This window comes from Plutella xylostella, chromosome 17, assembly GCF_932276165.1.
Source record: "Plutella xylostella chromosome 17, ilPluXylo3.1, whole genome shotgun sequence".
Classification (NCBI taxonomy): Eukaryota; Metazoa; Arthropoda; class Insecta; order Lepidoptera; family Plutellidae; genus Plutella; species Plutella xylostella.
The window spans coordinates 10,853,742-10,867,872 of record NC_063997.1 but is presented as its reverse complement, the minus strand read 5'-3'; the positions used below and the strand labels follow the sequence as shown (position 1 = coordinate 10,867,872).

The following is a 14,131-nucleotide window of genomic DNA, read 5'->3' as shown; positions in this document are numbered from 1 at the left end:
GTCGCCGCCCCCGCCGCCGCCGCTGCCGCCGCACGCCGCTCGATACCGCGCGGTGCGCGCGTCGCGTCCGGCGCGGCGAGTGCGGCGCGCACCGCAGTGAGTGGGACACCCCTGCCACGGCACCTCGTCTCGGGACCGGGGAATTAAATAGTTTGCCACCCCTGGCTTTTTAAGCGACACGGCCGTAGCGCGGGTTGAAGTTGTAGCGTGTTTAGTCAGCTAGTTTTGGGTTCGTGTAGCTAGAAGTTGTTTAGTCGGCTAGGTTAGTTAGGTTAGCGATTATTAAACCGCAAGTGGAGTTATTACAACGATAAGTACTATCTATTTAGTTATAAGTGCAAACACAGCTACCTCTGACTAGCACCGCGGTAGACCACCTACCAACCGAGCGAAAAGCGAACCGAAAAACTTCCAAACTTACTATAACCCGACCAAATTAAGAGGGACCTTACGTACCGGTTGCTACGCGATCACTACTACTGTCACATTGTCAGCCATGAACGAGCTGGACCTCATCAAGGAGGTGGAGAAGCGGCCGATCCTGTACGACAAGTCGGTCAGCGGGTTCAACAAGACCAAGCTGCGGGACGACGCCTGGAAGGACGTGCAAGAAGCGCTCAATGTCACCGGTGAGTTGAGTGCCTGTAGCGGAGTGGTTGTAACATAGCCTACCTACTGTAACTAGTTCAGTATCATAACCGTAGTTAGTTAACTAACTAAAACAATACATTTTTCATGTTGAGCATCGATGTAGTCAAGCCAGAGCCCTCTTAATCTCATGGTTAGGTTTCTTTTCCCCAGTCTGTACCTACCTAATACTTACTTTACATATTTGAAAACGAAATTGCTATCGCTTAGAAACACCGCGTGGGTGTAACTAAGTAGTTAGGTATATTGATATTTTTGATAAAAGGTTGGTACGGTACGTTACTTATCTACCTGTTAGCCGTAGTTAAGAAATTGTATGGGGATGTTTGATATTTTAACCTATCAATGCCAGCAATCAACTGACAATGCTACTAACAGCTAGGGGTCAAGCTTCTCTACCCCACACTACACACACATACATATCGCCTCACATCCTCTGCGGGCTGCTCCACAGAGTCGGAGTGCAAGAAGCGGTGGCGCTCGCTGCGGGACTCGTTCATCAAGCTGCAGCGAACTCACGGCGGCCGCACGCGCTGGCCCTACCACCAGGCCATGCGCTTCTTGTTGCCGCATGTGGAGCCCGGGTGAGTCCCATGGTAGTGGTACCACCAGGTTATAACTACCTTCGCTAGGTCCTATTGCAGTGGTGACGAGAGAATAGTTATTCCACATGAGTGAGTGCTCATTGTTTCACTTAGACCTCATAATCTTTCTTGATATTGCTTGACTCCAACAATAATTCCACATGACGTTATCTAGCTGCGTTCATTATTTCGCTCATGCCTTTGTGGATATTACCTACGTGTCTCCAGTCTATGTCCAGCAATGCAGAAGGTATCTTTAACTAAACCAGTACATTATCTATATGGCCAATAGTACCCACGATCACAAAGAAACCCTCTACTAAACATCCCACCGCATTTCAGCTCACAAAAAGCGCAAGAAGACCCAGAACCAATCACCAGACACAAAGACCAGCCGGAGTCCGATTCAGACAACGAGGAAGACCGGACAGAGGTCCCCAACCTCACGTACAACCAGCTCCCGGTCACCTACGCCATCGACCCCCGGAACATCACGCAGTTGAGCGAGGATGACGAGGATTCCCAACCCAGTGTGAAGAAGGCCCGACTGAATTCTACGGAGGAGGAAGTGGTCTGCCAGTGCAATAGGACGGATCCTGATGAGCTGTTTCTGTTGAGCTGCTCGTCTACGCTCAAGAGGTTAGTGTTATTTGGATGCTGTTGTAGTTACTTGAACAACTAGAACGGATAAGAACGGGTACATGGTGCAGTGGTTTAACGATTACAATTAATAGTGACGTGGTTGGATGATAAACTTTCCATCCTAGTAGTTAACTATGCAATTGCGGATTGTGGTATTATATTGGTTAGTATTAATGTTGTTGTAAGGTAGAACATATAGATAACAAAAATATGTGTAGGCTCTTAGTCGGTACATTTAATGATCTGTTCTCAAAGGCATATCATCTCACTTTCCAGATTGAACGCGAAACAAAATGCAGTGGCCCGGCTCAAGATCCAGCAAGTCCTGTACGAGGCTGAGTTCGGCGGCCCGGGGGACCTGCCCTTCGTGACCCCGGCCAGCGACTGCAGCTTCGACCACCTCGACTCCACCGTCGAGTAACTCGTTTACAAACAAAAATACCATTAGAATAACGTATTTTAAGAGAAAAACCGGCGACAGCGCCATCTAGTTGAGATTAAGGGAACTAATATCACGATTAACGTTGTGACTAGCAGCAGCAGCAGTATAGGGGCAGTTTAAGAGTATGGATGACTTGGTATGATTCAAAAACATGACGTCAAGAGTATTCCTACATTAATTAAATATTGCATTGAAGACCATGTAGTTAGCCATAATTATTGCTCAAATGCGCCTCCTTAGCTAGGGTAGGGAGTAGATGCTCAATCTATGAGAGAAATAACCTGAATAGATTTGAAAAACCTAGGCTTCTCATTAACATGACGTGTGATTGATTCCTTGTTCACGACGAGATAATTTGAGAAGATGGTCTAGAATGTCACGAAAAAGTTGTCCATCCATATTTATTTTAACCATAAGTTTGACCATAAGGGAAAGGAACTTAGGAACATTTATTGGGACGTTTACTAAACCAATCTGCCTCGATAGAAAAGAATCAAGTCTAGTCATATTTAAGTATTGTAATATTAAAGATAATTTTATGAATGACTCCAAAGACCAAACCAAAGATTTGTAACCAAATAGGTGGTACAGCCGTAATAATAAGCTACGAAATAAAAAAAATATTAAGAACCTAAGTAAATAATTTTGAGTTTCAATTTATGCACCCTACTCTAGCCTTTGTTCGATTGACGTAGTTAAACGCTGAATACATATGATCTCGTTTAAGTATACGAAAGTATGCTCTTGTTCTAGCTCTGTGTTTGTTTGATGTAGTTAAATCGAGCGGATATTCAATGTCAGTCTAGGCTGCGTTCCGAGAAGACAAACTGCTCTAACGTTACTGTAAAAAAGACGCCGCAAATTGCGTAGCAGCCAGCAGCTCAACCCTTGTAAACTGTAAACACTGAACACTCTTCATACTTGTCTTAACTGATACGCCGCTAACTTAGTCGTTGGCAAACAGTTTATCTACTGTGAACGCAGCCTAACATTGACTTTGACCGTGCCCTAAGCTATGTATTCTCTAGCACGTCATATCATCAGCTGCGCCGAGGTTGTTCACTTCCTATCGCGTATCTGGATAATGAGGTCGCCGGGCTGTTGAACTGTTGTGCCTGCCTAAGTAAATAAAACATGTAAGTATAGTTAACTAAGTACCTAACTATACATGACTACGACAGCAGAATATTCCTACTATACTCAATTAATTAATACGATTCTACACTGACAGAGTTTCAAGTGCCTTTGTAAGAGACTTGTACGAATTGGAAGTCAAATCCGACACAATCATCATGTAGGTACAACAATCATCTACCTTTATGCATGCATCACCTGACTCCCTCAGTAACAATGCTACAGAGAGGGGTCAGGTTTCTCTGCCCCAGACTGGACCACAACCACAACATGACACCACACTTTGTAGTTGTTTTGCTTCATTGCATTTTTACATGAATAAGCAAAAAATACGACACCGCATTGAACAATAAATCGATTAGTAAATTGAGGTCAATAGGAAAAATATGCTATTACTGTCCGTTATGTTTTAAATTAAGTAATTCATTACCTTCTACCAGTTAATAGTTATGTACCTACTTCTGTGCTTCTCTTCTACCTATTTATTATGGTTATATATTAGATTTTACTTTCAAAGATAAGAGAGAGCTAGAATCTCTCAGAAGATTTTCATTGCTAAATAAAAAATAGGTATAAGTACCACCTTGCCCCATTAATTCATTATTGGCTCATAACTACCTACTCATATCATAAGTTATGATAACTAACGCCTAGCAATGTTGAACGTTAAACGTAATTGCCCCTTAAGAATGTTATAATAATTAAAAGTAATCTTACCGATGTCGGTAAATCCCATCTTTCACGTGACTTTTACGCAAATGTTTGTAGGTAAGTACTTATCGTTAAAGGATCATTAAGAAATGTAGGTAAGTACCTAAACATAATTAATTAACTATGATCTTTGAATAAAACATAAACAATAAAATAGTAGTACAAAACATTCCATGTAATTCCGTCCTATGAAGTTAACTCTTATCTAACAATACAGTAATAATTCACTGGTTTATCTATTTTTACAAAGTTAAATAATTTACAAAGTTACCTAAACAATTTGTCTACGATTTTTCATAACCATCACACTAAATGCTTATCAAATATCACCATGGCACCATTTTGTCATAATTAATTGTTTTCTAATACAAGTTGTTATTTACAATCAGATCCATGTTCACACCACTGCCACTGATATACCTCGTCAGGTGAGCGCATAACATCATTTTGTTACATGAGAAACCGGTGCATTACATCCTCGCATCGGTGGTCGCTCGCATGCCTTCACTCATGCCAAACATATCATCCTCATCTTTGTATGTATCATCTTCTATCACTTTAGCGAACACATACAACTGTCAAACCTTTTCTGAGCTAGACCTGGTCACGTCTGCCGCACGGTGGGTGGCGGCGGCGCGGGGGGCTCGTCCAATGCCAGGTCCGCTCCGTACCGCGCCAGCAGCTCCAGCGCCACGCCATTGGTCCAGCCGAAGCCGTCCTGCACGCCGTACTCGCCGCCGCCGCCCTGCCGGCCCGGCGCCGCCGCGTCGTACTTCTCGAACATCTTCTGCCACGTGCTGAAGCCCACGTAGTTGGCGCGCACCCACAGCGCCGCCTGCCGCCGCGCCGCCGCGCGAGCCCCCTCGTGCCCGCTCGCCTCCAGCGCGCCGATCAGCATGCTCTGCAGCGGCGGCCACGCGTTGGGGAAGTCCCACTGCTCGCCCGAGTGCAGCATGGACGCCGGCACCCCGCCCGGGAACTCGAGAGCTCCAGATCGGTCCAAATACTGCAGCAGCCGGCCGCCGTAGTGGGGCGCGCGCGCGGGCTCCACGGCGCCGGCCCACAGCGGCGCGGCGCAGCTCGGGTAGAAGTGCCGGCGCGGGGCCTGCGCCTGCGCGTCGTAGTCGAACCACGCGCCGTCCCCCTCGTGCCACAGCACGGCGTCGATGGCGCCGCGCCAGTACTTGGCGAGGCTCCACCACTTCTGCGCCTCGCGCCGATCCTTCAGGCGGTTGCGGAAGTCTCCGGCCAGCTCGAGCGCTCCGGCGAATATCGCGTTGAGGTCGACGGGCAGGATGCGGGTCGCGTGCACGTCCGTGATGTTCCCCGGGGCGCGGTCCGCCGGCACGAACCAGCGCGACGAGAAGTCCCAGCCGCTCTCCGCCGCGCTCTTCAGCTCCGTGTAGAAGCTCTCGCGGCTGTCCTCGTCGGGGAGGACGCGTGCGTTGGTGTAGTCCTCGTAGTAGGACTCGGGTCTGGGCCCGCGCGCGGCGGGGTCGGCGCGGTAGCGGAGCAGCACGTAGTCAGCGCCCGCGACGCGCACCGTCGCCTTCTTGTGCTGCAGCCAGTAGTGCAGCTCGGCCTCCACGGCGGGTAGGTGGCGCTGCAGCCACGCCAGGTCGCCCGTGGCCGCCACGTAGCTCGCCACGGTGGCCGCCAGCAGCGGCGGCTGGCTGCGGCCCAGGTAGTACACGCGGCTGCCGTTCGGGATGTACCCGAGCGTGTCCACCAGGTACAGGAGGTTCTCGATCATGCCCCGCGCTGTCTCGGTCATGTTGCTGAGCAGGAGGCCGCGGATGATCCAGAACGAGTCCCAGTAGTACAGCTCCTTGAAGCGGCCGCCCGGCACGATGATGCCGTTGGGCACGTACAGGAAGCTGTAGCTGGACGGGTCGGTCTTGACGTCGGCACTCACCTTGCGGCCGAGCTTGGCCCATATTGCGATGATGTCCTTCGCAAACTGACGAAGCTTCTCGTCTTTGATCTGCTTCAGCACGGGGGGGTCGGGGTCGAAGTCCGGCGGGCGCCAGGGGGCCAGCTCGTTGCCGTCGGTGAAGTGGCGGGTCACGAAGTGCGCGAGCTGGTCCCGCGAGGGCGCGCCCCCGGTGGCCCGCATCAGCACAGCGAAGTCAGCCAGCGTGTCGTTCTCCGAATGCACGAGCTTTAAGTCCACGAAGGTCTTCGAGTCGTGGAAGATGCGCGCCAGCTGCACGCGCTGCAGCAGCTCGCCGGCGCAGTACACGGCGGAGCGGCAGGCGGCGGGGGCGGGGCCGGGGGCGGGGGCCAGCGCCTGCACGGCCCCCAGCAGCCCCAGCACGGGGTACAGCGGCATGACGCGCCGCACGCGCGCGAGCGTCAGCATTTTGTTATTGTATTAAACGCGGTGTAATGTGACCCGACCGGCTCGGATGACTGGCACAATAAACATAACCTCGCGTGCGCGTGCAGGCGGCGCGGGGCGACGCGACGGGTCCTCGGCCGCTAATGAGCCGCTGCATCATGTGTGTCAGTCGTCAACTCGTCAGTCGCGGTGCGCGCGTTGCCCCATTTCCTCTCAGCTGACTCGCTGACGCAACACTCTCGCCGCGCTCCCGCTTTCACTGCGCCGACACTGCACTGAATAGTCTAAATACCAGACGTCTCAGGGCCGCGGGATGCACTAGATCTAGGGCAGCACGGCCAAGGCCAGCCGGACCTTCATCTTGGCACTCCTCCAGTAGCTTCCGCGTATCTAGCGAACACACACAACACACGTTTGTTCACTAATCACAATCACAACACGCGCACCGCGCAGGCTCGCCGACTCAACAGCTACTCAGGGGGGTGTCAGTGCCTTAATAGCTGAACTTTTAGTAGAAGGTAGTGCCATCTCTTTATATTACTCTTACTACCAAAAAAGATGTAAGATGGCGTTATCAACAAGACCATAGAACAATAACAAGACACATAGATAAGTAGTATTTGAATGTTAACATTGTCATGATCTATGGCTTTTATGAAGAAATTGCGTGTCAGTGTCAGTTCAGTTGTCTTACAATGTCTCGCAAATAACATTTTTGTAATAAAAGCTTATACTCTTGGTATATCGTTATTTATAAATTTTATATACCTACAAATAAAAATAAACATGGTGTGTCAAGAAAAAGCATCTTTATCCGCAAAAAGTGTTTTTATGAAATTCTTGTGACCTGACAGATTCCATATGGATCCAGGTTCCTTGTGGTTCCACGGGAACCGAGCTGAAATGGCGGCACTGGCAAAGAGCGATCGACATCTTCATATCCGCTGAAGATTAAAATACCATGTGTACCAAACTGATAAATGTCGTCAAAGATTTGCCTCGCGAGGATAAATGATGCACTATTGGACGAAATGACTTTATTACAAGTGACAAGATTTGCTTCTCTTGGGAAACATAAACTAGCAAAACATGAATTGGTTTTCATGGTGAAAGGAATACACACACCCACTCGCATATTATTTTACAAGTGACATGAACAAAACTGAACTGAAACATTGTTGTAGGGGTGAGTAATTGATATATGGGGGGTGATAGACTCTAAGGAGTGATAAAGAAAACCGCCCGGATTGAATGCTGTAAAATTACTGAATTTATTAATAACTAAAATGTTGCGCGTGTAAGTAAATGATGACGGTGCGACCTACTTGAGAAATGTACGTTGCTCGTACATGCTGCCTCTCTAAACAAACGAGAAGACAGAGATAGTTTGGTTAAACTCTGTAACAATAAAAATGATGACCTATTCTAAATGATATAAACTCACTAACTAATGATACAAGGGTGATAAACAATATTTAAACTCTAAACTAGTCTAGAAACATTTATTAAATTGGTTTTAATCACTGATTGAAACTTTTAATTTATTATACGCACACGTTAACCTTTTTGGGTAATTCACTTACACATTGCACACGCGACACTACCACTTCACTAACACTATCGCTGGTGGGAGCGGACTCGCCCTCGCGGCCGGCGGCCGGCGCGCCCTGCCCCCCGGGAGCCGGCGACGCTGCGCTCTGTCCCCCGGGAACCTGCTGCGACGTTGCTAGCTCTGGACCTCCTCTCTTCATTCTCCAGTATATCGTCAGGCTTCCAACTACTATGGTGATGACCAGGATGATATATACCAGTGCATAGTGATGGATATCGTGTATGCTTAAAGGTTTGCTAGATTGCTCCTTGATGAAGTTTATCTTCGTCTGAATTTCGTTCCAGCTGTCTTCCATCTTCGGGAGGAATTCAGAGTCTTCTGATGTGTTAATAATTGTATTTAAAATTGATTTCTGCTGTGATACATTGATAGCTGTACTGATATTTAATTCGTTAAATAATTTATTGTGAGCATAAATCGTGAATGAGTCACTCTTAAGAGTGCAACCTTGACCTAGGTCTACAATGCCATTATTGTATATGGTTTTGATAGTGACACCAGCTGGGCAGAATATGCGGACGGTGCATTCATTGCAGCACGCGTACAACCACTTATTGTTATCGTGTAACTTGATCCATTTCTCGCTACACGTTGATACTTGAGATCTACAGGTTGGTGTATTTGCTTCACTATCAATTAGATTCATTTTACAAAGAGACCTTTTGATATTTAAATTATAAATCGGCTTTTCTAAAGAGCAAAGTATTTTTTCTTCTGATACGGTTGTGCATTTTTGCAATTCTTGTTCTGATAGAAGGACTCCCATGTCCTTTCTTAAATTGAATGCTATATAAGGTAGAGCGGGAATGACATAGAAGGTATGGTTATCTTTTCGCTGTGGCATGGATATTATTTTATCTAATTGTAATAGTTCGTTATTGACGAGTGGTATGTTCACTTCCATGATTAAATAGTCATTGCGTACTCTGACAAATACTCTTAGTAGTTTGTATAAATCCTTTATGGATGCTTTGCGTATAGGTAAACTAAGATCACCCCGTAGTTGTCTCGATATGATATTGAGTTGTGCTTCTAATTGTTCCGGTGACAACAAACGAGAGTCAATATGTCCTTGACTGATATCTGTGACCATATTGATGAGGGAGTTTTGCGTTGCTCTTAAATTCGTCAAGATGATATGAATTGCTAGGGATGATGACATAATATAAATAGTGTTATTGTAGTCCAGTCTTACACCATTTATGGATGTTGTTAAGTTTTTAATATGATTTCTTATGAATGAGAACTGTTTTTTCATGATATTTTCATTGCGATGAAGTATGTTGCTTTCGGCTTCTAGTACTAATGTCTGGTTCTTTACAAGATCTTGAATATGATTTTCATTTTGTGTAATTTTTTGAATATCTTTTTCATACTGCTCAGCAAAGTTGTCATCTAAGATACCAAATAATGAGTTGGCCACATAGCCTACACCGTTAATTAGGCCTCTCTTCTTCCTTTTATTGTGGGACCTTAGCAATGTGTTGTAGTGTTCTATTTCGCTGATTTCGTGTTCTAACTGCATTGTCATACTTCCGTATTGAGTGTTCGACGTATCGCAGAGTTCTTTTATATGATATACGTATTGTTTTACGTCATGAATTCCTTGCCAATAAGTAGACATGTTATAGAATACGACTAGTTTCCAGCGATCTCTGATAAATTGCATATCGGATATTTTGTCAAAATAAAATCCTTGACTTTCTTGCAGTGATGTCACATTGAATGTTGGGTTGTTCTGTGCTGAACTGGTTGATAACAATGTCATGAATAGGAGTAACATTGTGCAAACTAGTGATTTTAGTGATAGGCCTTTTGGCTGTTGTTTATTTTTATGCTGATTAGCGTTTACGCTTGAGTTGTCTGATGTGTTTTCTGCGGAATTTTGAACAGGTAATATGATTAATTTGCTGACTGGTCGTTTGATGATATTTCCTTGGGTTTTTAAGGTCACAACTCGGATGTGGTTGTCCTTTCCAGGGTGAATTTCAATTACTCTTCCAATGGCCCATCTCCCAGGGGGAATGTTATCCTCCCTTATCACAACTATGTCATCCTTCTTGATGTTTTCGATTGGGGTTCTCCACTTGGATCGAGCTTGAAGTTGCTGTAGATAATCATTCGACCAACACTTCCATATCTGCTTATTCATTGCTTGGATAAGTTGCCATCTTTTTGGGAGACTGATGTTATCTGATTGTACTTGCGGCCTAGACAGTATGGGTCCGCCGACCAGAAAATGTCCTGGTGTAAGATGGTCGTAATCTGGGTCTTCAGTTAATGCACATAATGGTCGGGAATTTAAACATGCCTCCACATGAGTTAAAAGTGTGGTGAACTCCTCGTAAGTAAGTTTCTGATCACCGAGTACTCTCTTTAGATGGTACTTTAAACTTTTAACTGCCGATTCCCACAATCCTCCAGCACTTGGCCATGCCGGGGCGTTGAAGTGCCACTGTATGTCCAGATGATTGATGCTGTCGAAGAAATCTTTATTTATGTTTTGGATAATTTCTTGATATTCTCTCTTAAGCAGGCGATTCGCTCCCACAAAATTTGTCCCATTGTCGGAATAGCAATGTGAGGGAGTAGAATGTCTATTGCAAAATCTATGGAAGGCCTGCAGAAACATTGGTGTACTCAAGTCTGACACTAGTTCCAGGTGAACTGCTTTAGTTGCGAGGCACACAAATACTGCGACGTAGCCCTTGCTAGTTCTTATACCACGCCCTTTATTTGATTTTACCTCGACGTGACCCGTGAAATCTATTCCAGTGTGTGTGAATGGTCGTGATGGGGTTACTCTTGGAGCAGGGAGATCTGCCATGATCTGTTGGTGCGTTTCTGTGGTGAAACGACGACATTTGACACACTTTCGTAACTGTCTTTTGACGGTACGGATACCGCTGACTATCCAAAATCTCTCTCTGATGTACGACAATGTCAGTCTGGCTCCTCCGTGCAGTGTCCTTTGATGTGCTTGATTTATCAACAATTCCGTTAAGCGGCTATGGCTTGATAATATGATCGGATGTTTTGCTGATGCGTTAATATGAGAGTTCCGTAAACGTCCTCCGACTCTTAGTATAGAGTGTTCATCTAAGAAGGGGTTTAGGCTCACTAACTTGCTGTTAGTTGCTACTCGTCCGTGTTTTTTCAGATGAGTGATATCTTCCTCGTATTCTATATGCAGATATTCTTTTACGATTAATTGTTCCGCATTGTTTAGCTCTGCTGATGTCAATGAACTTGATGATTCCGCATTGTGCCTTTTTGATGACTTCGCAATGAACCGTAGTACCCATGCGACGACTCTTGTTACATGCGACATAGAGCTGTGTTCACACAGAAGTGTATGCGTAAATGGTTCGGGTTTGGCCTGGACTGTCACGTTTACTTGCGCTGCTTTCTTTTCCTCAATTTTGGGATTTTCATATTTTATGGTAGGTGCGCTCTCGGGGTCATAGGTTTTTAGCCATTCTGGCCCTTCCCACCATAGTCGATGTTCTTTCAATTGCTGAGTAGATATTCCTCTAGACGCGCAGTCCGCGGCGTTATCCTCTGATCGAACATGTCTCCAATTTGATGCCGGAACCACTTCCTTAATTTGTTGCACTCTGTGGCTAACAAATTGTTTCCACCTTGTAGCTTCTCCCTGTAACCATCCTAGTGTTATCATGGAGTCTGACCATGCAGTGATTGTGATGTTATCTTTATTTTCGTAGGTTTGTAAGACCGTATTTACGAGTTGTGTTAATAACAATGCGCTGCATAATTCCAGTCTGGGAATTGTTAACACTTTGTTCAATGGCGCAAGTTTAGTTTTCGCCGCCACAAGTGTTGATATAGTCTCGCCTTTATTATTTTGCGTCACGATGTAAATAACGCAGGCATAAGCCTTTTCTGACGAGTCGCAGAATGCGTGAAGTTGGAATGGGCCTTGCATGTTTCCCAGGTGTCTAGTGATTATTAAGCTGTCGATATTTTGGAAGTCTTGCTTGATTTGATTCCATTCCAGCATGATTTCTTCCGGTACTTCTTCGTCCCATGATACACCTGTCGTCCATGCCTTTTGGAACAACAGTTTCGCTCTGATAGTGATAGGCGATATCCAGCCAAATGGGTCAAAGATCCTTGAGATATCGGAAAGCAACTTTCTTTTAGAGAGTGATTTGTTGATGGTGTTTTCGAGTGGGTTTTTAAACGAAAATGTATCCGTTGCTGGGTTCCACCGTAATCCGAGAGTTTTCCGTGTTTCAATGCATTTAAAATCTAACGGGGTATCCAACTGCTCAGATGATAAATCTTTGATAAGCTCCAAATTGTTGCTGGACCACTTTCTGAGGTACATACCGGCGGCCTGGAACATTTGTATGAGCTGCTGTTGTAGAACTTTTGCTTGTTCTATGTCATCATGTCCGCTCAAGAGATCGTCCATGAAGAATGATGATTTTGCTGCTTCAGCCGCTAGGGGGTATTTTTCGGCGTGATCTAACCCAATCTGCTGGAGTGTTCTAATAGCTATATATGGGCTGGCCTTGAACCCATAGCTCAGAGTCGTAAGATGATAGTGCTTAATTGGTATGTCAGACGACTCTCTCCAGACTATGCTTTGAAGTGGCTGATCCTCTTCTCTCACCATTATTTGTCGGAACATCTTCTCAATGTCGCACACCAGTACATACTTGTATTGTCTCCATTTCAGGACCAATGGCAGTAGATCTTGCTGTAAGTTTGGTCCACGTTCCATAAGATCGTTGAGGCTGCTGCCTGATGACGTCACTGATGATGCGTTGAAGACTACTCTTAGTTTTGTAGTGTTGGAGTCCAATTTTAACACTCCGTGGTGTGGAAGGTAACACGAAGGTTCTGTTAATGTGTAAACTTGGCGCATATGGCCAAGCTGCTCATATTCACGCATGAATGTTTTGTAGGCATCGGATAGCTCGGGATTTTTATTTAGTTTCTGCTCGATTTGCTTGAATTGGGCAATAGCCTTGCCCTGTGATGCTCCGAGCTGTTTTTCAAACCCAGACTTCATAGGGATGGCGACTTCGTATCTGCCGCTCTCTAATCGTCTCGTGGTTGCTTGATAGAATTTCTCGCACTTCTCATCTGCTTCACATACTGATGATTTATCCTGAATGTCCTCTATCTCCCAGTATTTTTTAATGTCGGCTAAATTATTTATAACCACATTGCAATTGAATGTTCTAACGTTTCCTGATAGAACCCAACCGAGTTTTGTTTGTTGTGCTATCGGTGCTTGAGTCGGGCCCTTTATTAGTCCACTCATAATTATATCCGAATATACGCTCGCGTCGAATAAGATGTCAATCGGCCTGGACACGTTATACTCTGGATCTGCTAGTTTAATGTGCTGGAGATGAGACCATCCTTGCCTTTCAAATGAACTGTTAGGTAAGTTGTTGATAACAGTTGATATTATTAATGCTTGAGTGGAAAATGCATGATCATCATAAATTGACTTGCATTGCATAGTTATCATGCCCTTGCTTTGCTTCGAACTCGTGCCTATCCCGGACACAGAGGCATGATAGCTGATACGTTTTAATCCCAATATTTGTGCTGCATTTTCTGAGATTAGAGATATCTGCGACCCTTGATCCAAAAGTGCTCGAAGGGTGATATAACTACCATCTGATTTTTGGACTTGAATTAAGATGGTCGTTAATAATATTTCCTCATCGGGGCTAGCGACGTGATTAACATTGTGCTTGCTTGGTGTCGACGAACTTTGCTGTGTGTAACCTGATTTTACGTTGTTCGCAAATGCCTCGTGCAGTAAAGTGTTGTGCTCAGCATTGCATTCCTTACACCGTTTGGTCGAATTGCATGTTTTGTCATGATGTTTGTATAGACAATTAACACATATTTTTTGTTTTGAAATCGCCCTCAATTTAGTTTCCGGCGACATGGCGATGAACCTTTTGCATCTGTACAACTCGTGTTCAAAGTTGCACAGTGGGCACCTACTTATGTATGACGTACTGTTA

The 14,131-nt window shown here is 45.4% G+C and overlaps 2 protein-coding genes across 3 annotated transcripts; one reads left to right on the top strand and one right to left on the bottom strand.

Moving 5' to 3' along the window:
- Positions 1-24: 24 nt before the first annotated feature.
- On the top strand, positions 25-2,315 carry LOC105388526 (transcription factor Adf-1). 2 transcript variants are annotated; one of them, XM_038108948.2, is made up of 4 exons: positions 25-629; positions 1,091-1,232; positions 1,575-1,871; positions 2,151-2,315. In XM_038108948.2, exons 1-4 carry the CDS (start codon positions 497-499, stop codon positions 2,293-2,295), a joined length of 717 nt encoding a protein of 238 aa, XP_037964876.2. In that variant the 5' UTR covers positions 25-496; the 3' UTR covers positions 2,296-2,315. The 2 variants fall into 2 exon arrangements, with proteins under 2 accessions (XP_037964876.2, XP_037964877.2); XM_038108949.2 differs by having other exon boundaries at positions 27-629; positions 1,103-1,232.
- Positions 2,316-4,315: 2,000 nt separating this feature from the next.
- On the bottom strand, positions 4,316-6,971 carry LOC125488435 (trehalase-like). Its single transcript, XM_048626671.1, has one exon. The coding sequence runs from the start codon at positions 6,521-6,523 to the stop codon at positions 4,766-4,768; it is 1,758 nt and encodes a 585-aa protein (XP_048482628.1). The 5' UTR covers positions 6,524-6,971; the 3' UTR covers positions 4,316-4,765.
- Positions 6,972-14,131: the final 7,160 nt, after the last annotated feature.